Source organism: Ornithorhynchus anatinus, chromosome 3 (genome assembly GCF_004115215.2).
Source record: "Ornithorhynchus anatinus isolate Pmale09 chromosome 3, mOrnAna1.pri.v4, whole genome shotgun sequence".
Classification (NCBI taxonomy): Eukaryota; Metazoa; Chordata; class Mammalia; order Monotremata; family Ornithorhynchidae; genus Ornithorhynchus; species Ornithorhynchus anatinus.
The window spans coordinates 72,717,181-72,729,572 of NC_041730.1; the positions used below are offsets into that span (position 1 = coordinate 72,717,181).

Here is a 12,392-nt window from a genome sequence, read left to right on the forward strand (position 1 = left end):
GCAGGGGTGGACCACCTCTCGAGTGGGGCAAAGAAGGACTTCGCAGTCCAGCCCCTAGACTTTTTAAGGGTTGGTTCAGCCTCAGCCTATTGAGGGTGTAAAATATTAGCCTCTCCTATTAAAATCCATTTATGTGCAGGTCATTCAGTGACATTTTGGTTTACCTACAGGTAGCCGCAAGAGTTCAGTGGCCATCTGGCACCCTCTAAACTGTAAACCCCCTCTAGACTGTAAGCTCGTTGTGGGCAGGGAACAAATCTGTTCATTGTTACATTGTACTCTTCCAAGGGCTTACTTCTTACAGTGCTCTGCACACAGTAAGTGCTCAATAAATACGATTGGATGAATGAATGAATCTGGCCTTGTGACTTTAGAAAACACTATAGATTATCCTAAATTTCTTGCTCAGTCAAGTAGTTGTCTTATACCATGCTCAGTATTTTTTCTCTTTTGGGTAGATGTATTTTTGTAAGCATATTGGAGTAAGGGCTGCTTGAAAAATGATTTGAATGTGGACTGATAGATTTTTCCTGTGATGATTCTGCAGTTCTCTGGAGTTGGAACAATGCTCTCTAAAAGTGCTGGAGCCAGAAGGAAGTCCCAGCCTCTGTTTGCTGAGATTAATGGGTGAAAGAGGTTGTACAGTCATGGAACTGATGGAGGTCCTTCAGGCCATGGAGCACACAGAAGTTCTGCAGTTTCTCAACCCTCCAGGTTAGTTTGTCCCATAAAGTCCTCTTAAATCTATTCAAATGTCAGGTAACATTCTGGGGGATTAATCTAAGATATTTAATTGTATTACAACAAAATGTGCCCATAAGAAGCCTCTGTATTTGTAGAGACCTACGTGATAATGTGCTTGTCCAGCCTCTCAGTTAAAATATTTACTCATATCAATATCTGTCTCCCCCTCTGGACTGTTAACTTGTATTGGGCAGGGAACAGGTCTGCCAAGTCTGCTATATTGTACTCTCCCAAGCACTTAGTCCAGTGGTCTGCACATAGTAAGTGCTCAATAAATACGTTTGATTGATTAAAATGGTTTTAAATTTTTAGAAATTCAGTGAGTTGCAACCAGGCAGTAAGGGGTGTCTACTGAGCTCTCAACTCACTGTGTGCCCAGGGTTGCCTCTGCCAGTCTTGGCCAGGCTCTGCCTAGCTGCCATTACTCCTGCCTCATGATGTTCCTCCTTGCCATCTTTCTCCTGGCTCTCCCAGCCCCTCCATAAGCCCTAGTTTGTGCTTATGTCAGGCTCAGTCATCAACCTCCCGACCCGCGTTTGATCACCCCCACCTGTTTCTTCTAGTCCTGTACCCCCACCATCTCCGGGATTGATAATAATAATGATCCTGGTATTTCTTAAGTGCTTACTATGTGCCAAACACCGTTCTAAGCACTGGGATAGATACAAGGTAATCAGGTTATCCCACATGGGGCTCATAGTCTTAATCCCCGTTTTACAGATGACATCACTGAGGCCCAGAGAAGTTAAGTGACTTGCCCAAAGTCACACAGCTGACGAGTGGCGGAGCCGGAATTAGAACCCACGATATCTGACTCCCAAGCCCATGCCTTTTTCACTAAACCATGCTGCTTCTCTAATGAGTGGTGGTGATCCAGTACTGGTTGATCAGTCATATTTTTAGTCTCTCTAGGAGGTGCATATGTAGAGATAGTGTGGAGAGAGAGAAATTGCCTTTCATTCAAAGTGGAGCATCCCAGCGGAAAAGTGGGAATCAGTCGTTGAGGGTAAAGCAGCATGGTGTGCTGCTACCAAGAAAGAAGTGACACCCTTTGAGCAAAATCTCATTTGGACACAGGCAAGGAGGCAGAAGAGAAAGCAGTGTTCTGCTGCAAACATCGAGCATGACAACACTAGCACGGTGTGTGAACAATGAAGTTGGGATTTGGCTCCAGAACTGGCCTTTTCAGTCATACACACTAATAGATAAACTTCACCATCGGGCTTGCAAATATCAATGGTATTTATTGAGCACAATGTGCAGAGCACTGTCCCAATAAGCGCTTAGTACAGTGCTCTGCACACAATAAGCGCTAAGTAAAGACGAATGAAATGCTAGGGAACGTACGATACAACAGAGTTGGCAGACACATTCCTTGCCCACGACGAGCCTAAAGAATGAAGGACAGTTGTGTGTGTAGAGTGAAAAAAGTACGTTTAAATACTATATGTGGTTTACTTAAATCAGTTGCAGGTACTGCAGGTAGAATACTTTGATGTAGTGTTCCATTTAGTCCAGGAGTGTACTCTCAGGCTCTCAGGAAATCAAGTACTTTATCTTCCTACCCATCAGATGTGTTTTAAAAACGTACTTGTTTGCCAGGAAGCCATGCATTAACATTTTTAAAGAGGTTTTTTTTTTGCATTCAGCAAGTGTTATATGTGTGTGTGTGTATATATATATATCTATGTATGTGTGTTTATTTTTGTGTGTATATATATATATATATATATATATATGGGGGGGGAGAGAGATGCACTGTGCACAGATGTTGCAGTTCATAAGCCAAAATTTGTCCTAGTCAGTTACTTTTGCTCAGCTCCTGTTGACTTCTGTGGGAGTTGTATGTGGGTGGTTGAGGATCAAATGCGGTCTGCGATAGCACAGCCGAATGTGGGAGGGAGGAAGTGCTTGTGGTTTAAAGCACAAGAGTGAGAGTCAGGTGATCTGAGTATTATTCTTTTCTTGAGGCAGTGGGGAAATTTAAAACTGATTATATGCCACAATTCCCCCATCTTTACAGTGAAGTTAATAATAATGTACAGTAATCGTGAATTGTGTTTTGCTTTTGAGGCACAGAAGTTGATGCCAGGGGAAATCTTTAATATGTTATTATGGAAACTACACCGGTGCCTAACATTTTATTCCCTGAGAATATTTTGCAGTTGGTGGCAAGCTAAAATTAAAGTTCTAGCATTATTTCCTCCAACAAATCCAGCACACTAAATATCATTTAGAGCAGTGGTTGACAGTCTACGTCTCGCAAGCCAATATCTGGCTCTTCTTGGAGCCAGTCGAGGCTCTCTAGCCTGGACGCCCAGTTGCCGGTTGCCACACCTCTGGCTTCACCCCTTGGAGTTTTTCGGCCAGGAAGTGATCGTCCCCACATCATCATTTTGAAGGGAAAGGGACTGAGTTGGAGCCAAGATGGCAGTTCCAATCCTTGCCCTCTGCCAGCATGATGTGGCACACGCATCCCCCCAACCTAAGGTTGGGGTAAGGTTCCCATCATCCTTACCAGATGACAGCAGAGCAAATTGGAGGTGCTCTTGCCATCTCACCCCACCATCAGCAAGCGGCAGCAGTGCTAAAGCAGACCAGCCAACTCATGAGGGAAAAGGACCGTTCACCCCCCACGGATGCTCGGGTCCAGAGCAGCCCCCCTGCCGGGGGGGGCATGTACACTGAGAGTGATCCCCTGGGGGGCTGGGGAAGAGGAAATTTCACCCCCTAGAAGCTCCAGGCCTGGAGCCAGCCAAATTAAGCAGTTGTGGTAACACAGGAAGAAGAGGATGAAGACAAGCAGTAGGAAGTTCTCTATTTATCTCTCTCCCCTGTTCTCATTAGCAGGGTAGCTACACGGGGAGTTGGTACATGCTAGCGTTACCACCTTACCCACCCCTTCGTCCCCCAGCTTGACTTCACCGACACTGTCCTCTCCTGGTTTTCTATCTTTCTGATTGCTCTTTCTCAGTCTTTTTTTCAGGCCCTTCTTATGTCTCCCACCCCTGACAGTGGAGTCCCTCAAGGTTCAGTTCTGGATCCCCTTATAGTCTCCATTTACACTCATTCCTGTTTGCTCTCATGGCTTCAATTACCATCTTTACCTAGATGATTCCAAATTTGACCTCCCCAGCCCTGACCTTTCTCCTTCTCTGCATCCTCACATTGTATCCTGCCTTCAGGACATCTCTATCTAAACATGTCCACTACTCCTTTTCTTCCCACCCGAACCCTGATCTGCCTTTTTTCTTTCCCATCACTGTGTACAATGCTACTATCTTCCCTATCTCACAAACCCATAACCTGGGCATTATCCTCAAGTCATAATAATGTTGGCATTTGTTAAGTGCTTACTATGTGCAGAGCACTGTTCTAAGCACTGGGGAAGATACAGGATAATCAGGTTGTCCCACGGGAGGCTCACAGTTAATCCCCATTTTACAGATGAGGGAACTGAGGCACAGAGAAGTTAAGTGACTTGCCCACAGTCACACAGCGGACAAGTGGCAGAGCCGGGAGTCGAACCCATGACCTCTGTCTCCGAAGCCCAGGCTCTTTCCACTGAGCCACGCTGCTTCCCCATGGGTCTCTCTCATTCAACCCACATATTCAGTCTGTCACCATTCCTGTCAGTTCTACCTTCACAGCACCGCTAAAATCCAGTTTCCTCTCCTTCAAAACTGTTACTGTGCTGATCCAGGCACTTATCCTATCCCACCTTGACTACTGCCATCTGCCTCCTTGCTGACCACCCTGCCTTCTGTCTCTCCCCACTCCAGTCTATTCTTCACTCTGCTGCCTGGATCATTTTTCTAGAAAAAACGTTGAGTCCATGTTTCCCCACTCCTCAAGAACCTCCAGTGGTTGCCCATCCACGTCCGTCAGAAGCTCCTTACCATCAGCTTGCCTCCTCCTCTTTTACCTTCTACAGCCTAGCCCACAGACTTTGCTCCTCTAGCACCAGCTTACTCACTGTGCTCTGGTCCCATATATCTCACCACCAGTCCCTTTTCCACATCCTCCTTCTGGCCCAGAACTCCCTCTCTTTTTCCACATTCGTTCATTCATTCAATCAAATTTCTTGAGCGCTTACTGTGGGCAGAGCACTGTTATAAGCGCTTAGGAGAGTAGAACAATAAATAGACACATTCCCTGCCCACAGCGAGCTTACAGTCTAGAAAGGGGAGACAGACATCAGTTCAAATAAATAAAATTACAGATAGGTTCAGTATACCAGACCACCACTCTCCTTGCCTTCAAAGCCTTATTAAGGTTACATCCCCCTCCCAAATACCAACATTATTATTATCAAGAGGCCTTCCCTGATTAAGCACTCTGTCCTTGACTCCCTCTTCCTTCTGCCTCATCTGTGCACTTGGATCTGTACCCTGTGAGCACTTGGTATTCACCCCACCCTCGGCCCCACAGCGCTTATACATAAATCTGTAATTTATTTATATTAATGGCTGGCTCTCCTTTAGGCCGTAAGCTCGTTGTAGGCAGAGAAATATGCAATCAACTCTGTTGTTTTGTACTCTCCCAGGTGTTTAGTACCATTCTGTGCACACAGTAAGCACTCAATAAATTCCCTTCATTGATTGATGAATTCTTTCCCTGAAAATTGGTGTAATAAAAAATTGTTTTAAGAATGATATAACTCTGTGGCCTTAACCCTGTATTAAAATATTTTTGTAGACACTGGTGTTTAAAATTTAAATGTGATAGCATTTCATGGACTAGAAAAAAAATTCACAAAAATGGGAAAAAAACTTTTGTATTCTTGGCAAAAATATTATAAATCATACTTATAATGATTTATAGCCTGATAAATTATCTTGCTATTTTAAGAACATAATATTCCTTACCCCCAAATAAATGTGTCATAGTAAGATGTCATTAAAATATATAACATTCTCTTTCATTATATTTGTCCCTCAAAGTCACCTAGCTCACCAGGATAAATAGTGAAAAATGATCATATGTTTAAATATTTCACCTATCCAGTAAGTTCCTCCTGGTATAAATGTGATCAGTTTAGAGGTAGTGTCTTGAAATTCCGTTATATTATACTCTACCAAATGCTTAGTAGTATTATACACTTCATAAATTCTCAGTAAATGCCACTGAATGCGTGAGTGATTTTAAAAAGTGTGAGGATCCCTGAATATTCATTACTCCAGAGGCAGCAACCAGAACTCCATCATCCTTGGTTGGTGAATTGTTTTGATTTCAAGGAGATTTTACTCCCACTTAAAACATACAGTTTCACAAAAGGAGTGAGCTTGGAATGTAACTGATTTATTATATTAGATAAAAAGCAGATTGTTGAATGACTTAAAACACAAAAGGCATATTGTGGATTTCATAAAAACCAAAGCAGAATAAATTGTTACTGAAGATTGGCAGGAAAAGCCTTTCAGTCCCATTGTGTAAAGAAAGAGACTAATTGTTATGCTTCAGAAAAGGGATGCATAGTAGTTTGGGATGGAGGACCGCCCACAAGTGATATTTAGCAGTCACAATTTCCAACAACAAAATCATTATTCAAGTATTGCATAAAGAACTCAGGAAATACTGGCCCATTTCTGCAAAAATAATTATAATATTTATAAACATGCTAGTAAATTATAGGTATTCTCATGTGTGAAGAAGTTGCATACTATTAATTTGGGGGGGGGCAGATAGGATCAGTTGATGGACTAAATTCAGTTCTGGACAGTATTTTGCCCCCCCCCACCCCTTGCTCGAAATAATTCCCCATTATTACCATTCTGTGGACCTAAAATTCCCTTTCAGGATTTAAATTGGAGAGTAATTTTCATTTCCTGATCTGAAACAGTAACTATTATTCAGCAGTTGACATTTCATGTAAACAGTGACTATTATAAAGGCCGATGAAATTTTTATTTTGATGGGAACCTTTGGGAAGAGACTCAGAGAGTTTAGTGACTTAAAATTAAACGATTAGCCTCCCTTTTTCAAAGAGCGAATCTTCTGTATAGTACCTAGGCCTTTGCAAGAGAATGAAAGTTGAAGTCCAAAGGAAAGAAAACCTTAACTGAGTAACAAAATTTAGAATATATATGGCTACTCCCACTCTTTCCATTTTCTGAGTGATTTAAGCCCAAGCCTGACTAGAGATCAAATATCCAAATAGTTTTCCCACCTCCATGGTACTTAACCCTGACTTCCTAACCAGCTCCCCAAATTAGCACTGACTACCTAACTCGTCTGTGCTGGGCAGCAGCGGAAGGGGAGAGAGTTGAGGGCAGAGACAAGTTTACTGCGTGGAAGAAGGCAACGGTAAACCACTTCCATATTTTTACCAAGAAAACTCTCTGGATACCCTACCAGAACGATTGCAGATGGAGGTGGGGCCTTCTGGAAGAAATGTGTCCATGGCGTCGCTATGGGTCGGAGACGACTCGACGACATAAGATAAGGCAAGACCTACCTAACCACCGCCCCAAGTTTTCAGTGTGAAAATGGGACAGCTAGTTCCCCTCACTATTCCTCCTCCTTTCCCGATTGGTCTCATAAAAGGATTGGGTGTTAGCAGTAGATAGGGTGCAGTTCCTTAGAACTTCAACCAGAGCCGTAGCGAATGGCCAACGTTAGCACATTTGCACTTCTGTAACAGCCGAACCTGAGCTACACCCCGTGACTTAGCTACTGGGAAATCTGTGCTACTTTTGCAGGCCATCTAGTCTTCATAGTTTCTAAGGACATGCAAGTCTGTAAGCTCGTGTGGGCAGGGAATGTGTCTTATTGTTGTTATGGCGTATTCTCCCGAACACTTAGTACAGTGTTCTGCACACAGTACGTGCTCAATAAATATGATTGAATAAATAAATGAGGACAGAATGAGAGAGAGACATTTGTCTCTCTAAGGTTATCTCTTAGAATTCAGGGACCAACACCCAAGAACCCTTATAGATTGTGAACATCTGTTTGCTTTTTTTTAAAATGTCTTTTGCCCATGTATTGCTTTTGTTATAATAATAATAGTATTTGTTAAGTGCTTACTATGTGCCAAGTAAACTGGCAGGGATACAAGGTAATCGGGTTGGCCCACATAGGGTTCACAGTCTTAATCCCCACTTTACAGATGAGGTCACTGAGGCACAGAGAAATTACGTGGTTCATCCAAAGTCACACACCTAAGTGGCAGAGCCGGAATTAGAACCCATGACCTCTGATTCTCAAGCCCATGCTCTTTCCACTGAGCCACGCTGCTTCTCTGTGTTATGGTACTGCACCCAGTAGTCTGTAGTTAGTAAATAATATAGATGCCAGGGTACTAGGAAACCAGTGCTGTGGTCTCCAGACTCATCCTTAGACTGATCAGAGCTGTTAGACCAAGGGATTCAAGGAGTCTTGGTTTCCTGGACAGCCCTAAAGTTTCTTATTAACCACAGAACTGGATTTGCAGTGTCTGCATAATAAGGGTCTGCATAATAAGAGTCTATATTGTTCTTTATTTGGTCGGGATAGGTTTTCCTGTATTGGAAGTTTTGGGAGTGGCCCTAAGATATTACATTTTTGTGTTTGATATCACCGAAGAATAGATCAATACATGTTATTACTTACCGCTTTTCTGTGTTAAGTGAAAAAACCCTATTTTATTTTGGCTTCCCCAATATTCTTTTCACTTGCAGCGTGGCTCAGTGGAAAGAGCCCGGGCTTGGGAGTCAGAGGTCATGGGTTCAAATCCCGGCTCTGCCTCTTGTCAGCTGGGTGACTGTGGGCAAGTCACTTAACTTCTCGGTGCCTCAGTTACCTCGTCTGTAAAATGGGGATTCACTGTGAGCCTCATGTGGGACAACCTGATTACCCTGTATCTACTCCAGCGCTTAGAACAGTGCTCTGCACATAGTAAGCGCTTAACAAATACCAACATTATTATTATTATTATTATTGACAGCAGTACAGATGCTATGCTGATTCTGAAGCTTGTAGCATACACCATGATCCACCAGGTGTAAGTTTTCAAACGTGGGGTTGTGTTGAGCTGCAGTTTGTTTTAGTTGACATCTTTCCCCAGTACTTCCTTCATTCCTGGATTTGCCCACTTGTAAAAAAAAAAAAGATAAATAAATAAATTGGGGAGAATAGAGTTTAGCAATATTTATATTAATGTTCATCTCCTCCCCTCTGGACAGTAAGATCGTTGTACGCAGGGAATATGTATGTTTATTATTATTTTGTACTCTCCCAAAAGCTTAGTACAGTGATCTGCACACAGTTAACACTCAGTAAACACGATTGAATGAATTGAATGAATGAAATTGTATTTATTTAGCCCTTACTCTGTACAACGTTTTGTAGTAGGAGCTGATATTCAACTAGGGTACTAGTCATTTAGGCTCATCTCCAGAGAACTGAACAATTTGGGAGCTAAAAACACTTTCTTGATAGCATTGAACTTGCCATTCTTCCCCGGCTTTGTGAAGTGCATGTATTTGTGAGCCGAGTAGCTAAAAAAAAAAAAAAAAGAGGGAGACCTGAAGTTCTAAATTCGGAATATCCTTCCTGTTCCTCAAGTTTGGAACAGACAGATTACCAGAAGTGCTGTGAACCGGGGCACACTGCCCCACACATATATTCTCAGAAACAGTCAGAATTACTGTAATGCATGATAAGATCTTTAGGAAGGAAAATGCAGCTCTTTCATAGATTTGTTTTTATTTTTCAGTGACTAAACTTTATTTTGATCCGAACACCTGCCATGTTAGTAGTTTTAGTAAAAAAAAAAAAAAATTAAACTTACCGACTGTCTTGGGACTGTTTTTAGCAGGTAACATTGAAGATTTTTCAAAGATTTCCATTTTCACCTCATATGACCATTTTTAACTTTTATTTTTATTCATATATATTAGAACAGTGCTTCACACATAGTAAGCGCTTAACAAATACCATCATTATTATATATATTTTAGGTTGACTATAGTAGTGTTTAATCAGTTATTCAAAACATTTTTCACACAGTGCCTCTGATCTCAAGATCTCCCAATCTGTTATGGATTCCTGGGCATTCTCTCCTTTGTAAGTTGTTGTAAGCTGTGGGCCCCGTGTAGGACAGGGACTATGTCCAACGTGATTTTCTTGAATTTACCCCAGGATTTAGTGCAACGCTTGGCACAAAGTTAAGGGCTTGACAAACACTGCAATTATTATTTACTATTATCACAATAGTATTTGTTAAGCTCTTAGTATGTGCTAAGCACTGTACTAAGTGCTAGAGTAGATACAAGATAATTGGGTTGGACAAAGTTCTATCCTACATGGTTCTTACAGTCCAAAAGGAGCGAAGAGCAAGCGTTGAATTCCCATTTTACAGATGCGGAAACAGGCACAGAGTCTGTTCTGTGACCTTGGGGAAGCCACTTAACTTCTCTGTGCCTCAGTTACCTCATCTGTAAAATGGGGAGCAAGACTGTGAGCCCCACATGGGACAAGCTGATTACCTTGTATCTGCCAGGGCTTAGAACAGTCCTTGTCATGTAGTAAGTGACATGTTCAGGTCATACAGCAGGCAAGTAGTAGAGCTGGAATTAGAACCCAGGACTTCTGACTCCTAGGCCTGTGCTCTTTGCCCTAGGCCATGCTCCTTTTCTGCTAAGTTTGGGTTGAAGCAATCTTTTAGCAACAACTCTTTACTTATGTAGGACCTATACTGACATCATTTTAATTGCAAGTTGAGAAAATCTTAGTTTCCATGTTTTGGGTTCTTGTTGTTTGTAAGTGAAAAAAATCCTAAAGCCAGCCTGATTCTTCTCTTAAAATCTGGAAACTTCTTCGACAAAGAGATGCTGGATGCTCATCTCAAGCTAGCATTCTCTTTGGAGACTGGCAATGAGGTTATTTTTTGGCAAAGCTAAAATAGTTGCAGAGGAAGCTGCATTAAGGGTCGTACACCAGTAGCTTCTGGGATAATGGCCACAAAAATGTCATTGGCACACGGCTCCTTGACTTGCCACTGGCACGCCTCAACCGCATCGACTGCTCCAAGATGGGGTGTTGGGGTCAGGTTCAGAGCTCCTGGGTAATGACTGTGTTCAAGTATCACAGAAATGAAGCCACTAGTATCCTTCATATTTGAATAAAGAATTAGATTTACAATTCTTCCTCTTGGTTTTGTCAATTTATGGGTGGTAAATTGAACCAAGGTGAGATTTGAGGACTGTTGATGGATGTGTTATTTATCCGGAATTCTGAATACAGGGTCCCCTTTTTTTGCATTCCCTGCAGTGTTTTAGAATTTGAATCTGCCATATTTTGAAAGATTTTTTTTTTTAATGATCAGGTGAGTGGAAGGTGGCAAAAATAGAAATAATGGTGCCTTGGGTGTGCTTTCAACATCATTGCCTCATGCAGTCTTGCTTTCCATAGCCTTCAAAATATTCAAAACCCATTTTCTTTAGTTATAATGAAAATAAATCAGTGGAGATAAATTACTCTTAGTGGATAGAGCATGGGCTTAGGAGTCAAAGGACCTGGATTCCGATCCGGGTTCTACCACATGTCTTCTATGTGATCTTGGGCAAGTCACTTAACTTCTCTGTGCCTCAACTGTAAAATGGGGATTGAGACCTTATGAGGCCCATGTGTGACAAGGATTGGGTCCAACCTGATTATCTTGTATCTATCCCAGTGCTTAGAACAGTGCATAGCAGCTAGTAAGAGCTTAACAAATACCACAATTATAATTATTATTATTACTCCTAATGCCGTCATTACTCATGCCTTTCCCTCTGCCTGCAGTGTTACCCCTCCTGTTCTTGCCAACCCTTCCCTCCTTTATCACCTTCCTAAAAGCAACCTCTTAGACGGTAAGCTCCTTTTTGGCAGGGATTGTTCTATTCATCTATCGTATTATTCTTTCCCAAGCACAGAACACAGTGCTCTGCAAACAGTAAGTGCTCAGTAAATACAGTGATTGATTGATTAAGGCATTTCTTTGTCAATCACCTCATCTTGGTCATGCTATCCTGTCAGCCACTCCAGCGCACACAGATTTATCTTCTTGTTTATGTTATTTATTCTTTGTCCTTTGTCCTATTATACTTAGTTTCTCTTCAATATGGTGCATTAATCAAATTATGTCTATGTGCTTTATTAGATTGTAAACTGCTTTGAGTGAAATTATCTTTGAATGTTCCCCCCAAATGTCTAGTCCAGTGCTTTCAACACACAGCAGGTGTTCAATGATGTTTATAGAGTTTCTTTCAAAAGTGTTTTATGACTTTGGAAATATAAATGAAGTGAACCCCTCCTTTCATCTTTGCTGTTCTTAATAAAAAATTACTTGTTCATTTTTTTAAAGGGATAAAAATCGTTATAAACCCAGGATCAAAGGCAGTATTAGCAGGACAGCTGGTCAAGCTTTGTTGCCGGGCATCTGGACATCCCTTTGTACAGTATCAGTGGTTCAAAATGAAAAAAGAGGTAAAGAACAAAATCTGGTGAATTTTCTTGAGTTTGGTCGCCAGGAGAAAAGAAATACAAATTAATACTATTTGGTCAGTAGTAAAATATCTTTTGAAGCTTTTTTCTTTTAAATTACTTTTGTTGACATAAGGTTGAATAGCTCTTCAGTCGTATTTATTGAGCACTTAGTGTGTGCAGAGCACTGTACTAAGCGC

At 41.7% G+C, this 12,392-nt stretch overlaps 1 protein-coding gene across 1 annotated transcript in view; it reads left to right on the forward strand.

The window, feature by feature from the left end:
• The window catches only part of MALT1 (MALT1 paracaspase), a 65,474-nt gene that overhangs the window by 13,279 nt on the left and 39,803 nt on the right, over positions 1-12,392 (forward strand). Inside the window, exons 2-3 of the mRNA XM_029060447.1 lie at positions 548-714; positions 12,074-12,195. Of these exons, the coding sequence (XP_028916280.1) occupies positions 548-714; positions 12,074-12,195 (289 nt within the window). The remainder of the gene's footprint in view (positions 1-547; positions 715-12,073; positions 12,196-12,392) is intronic.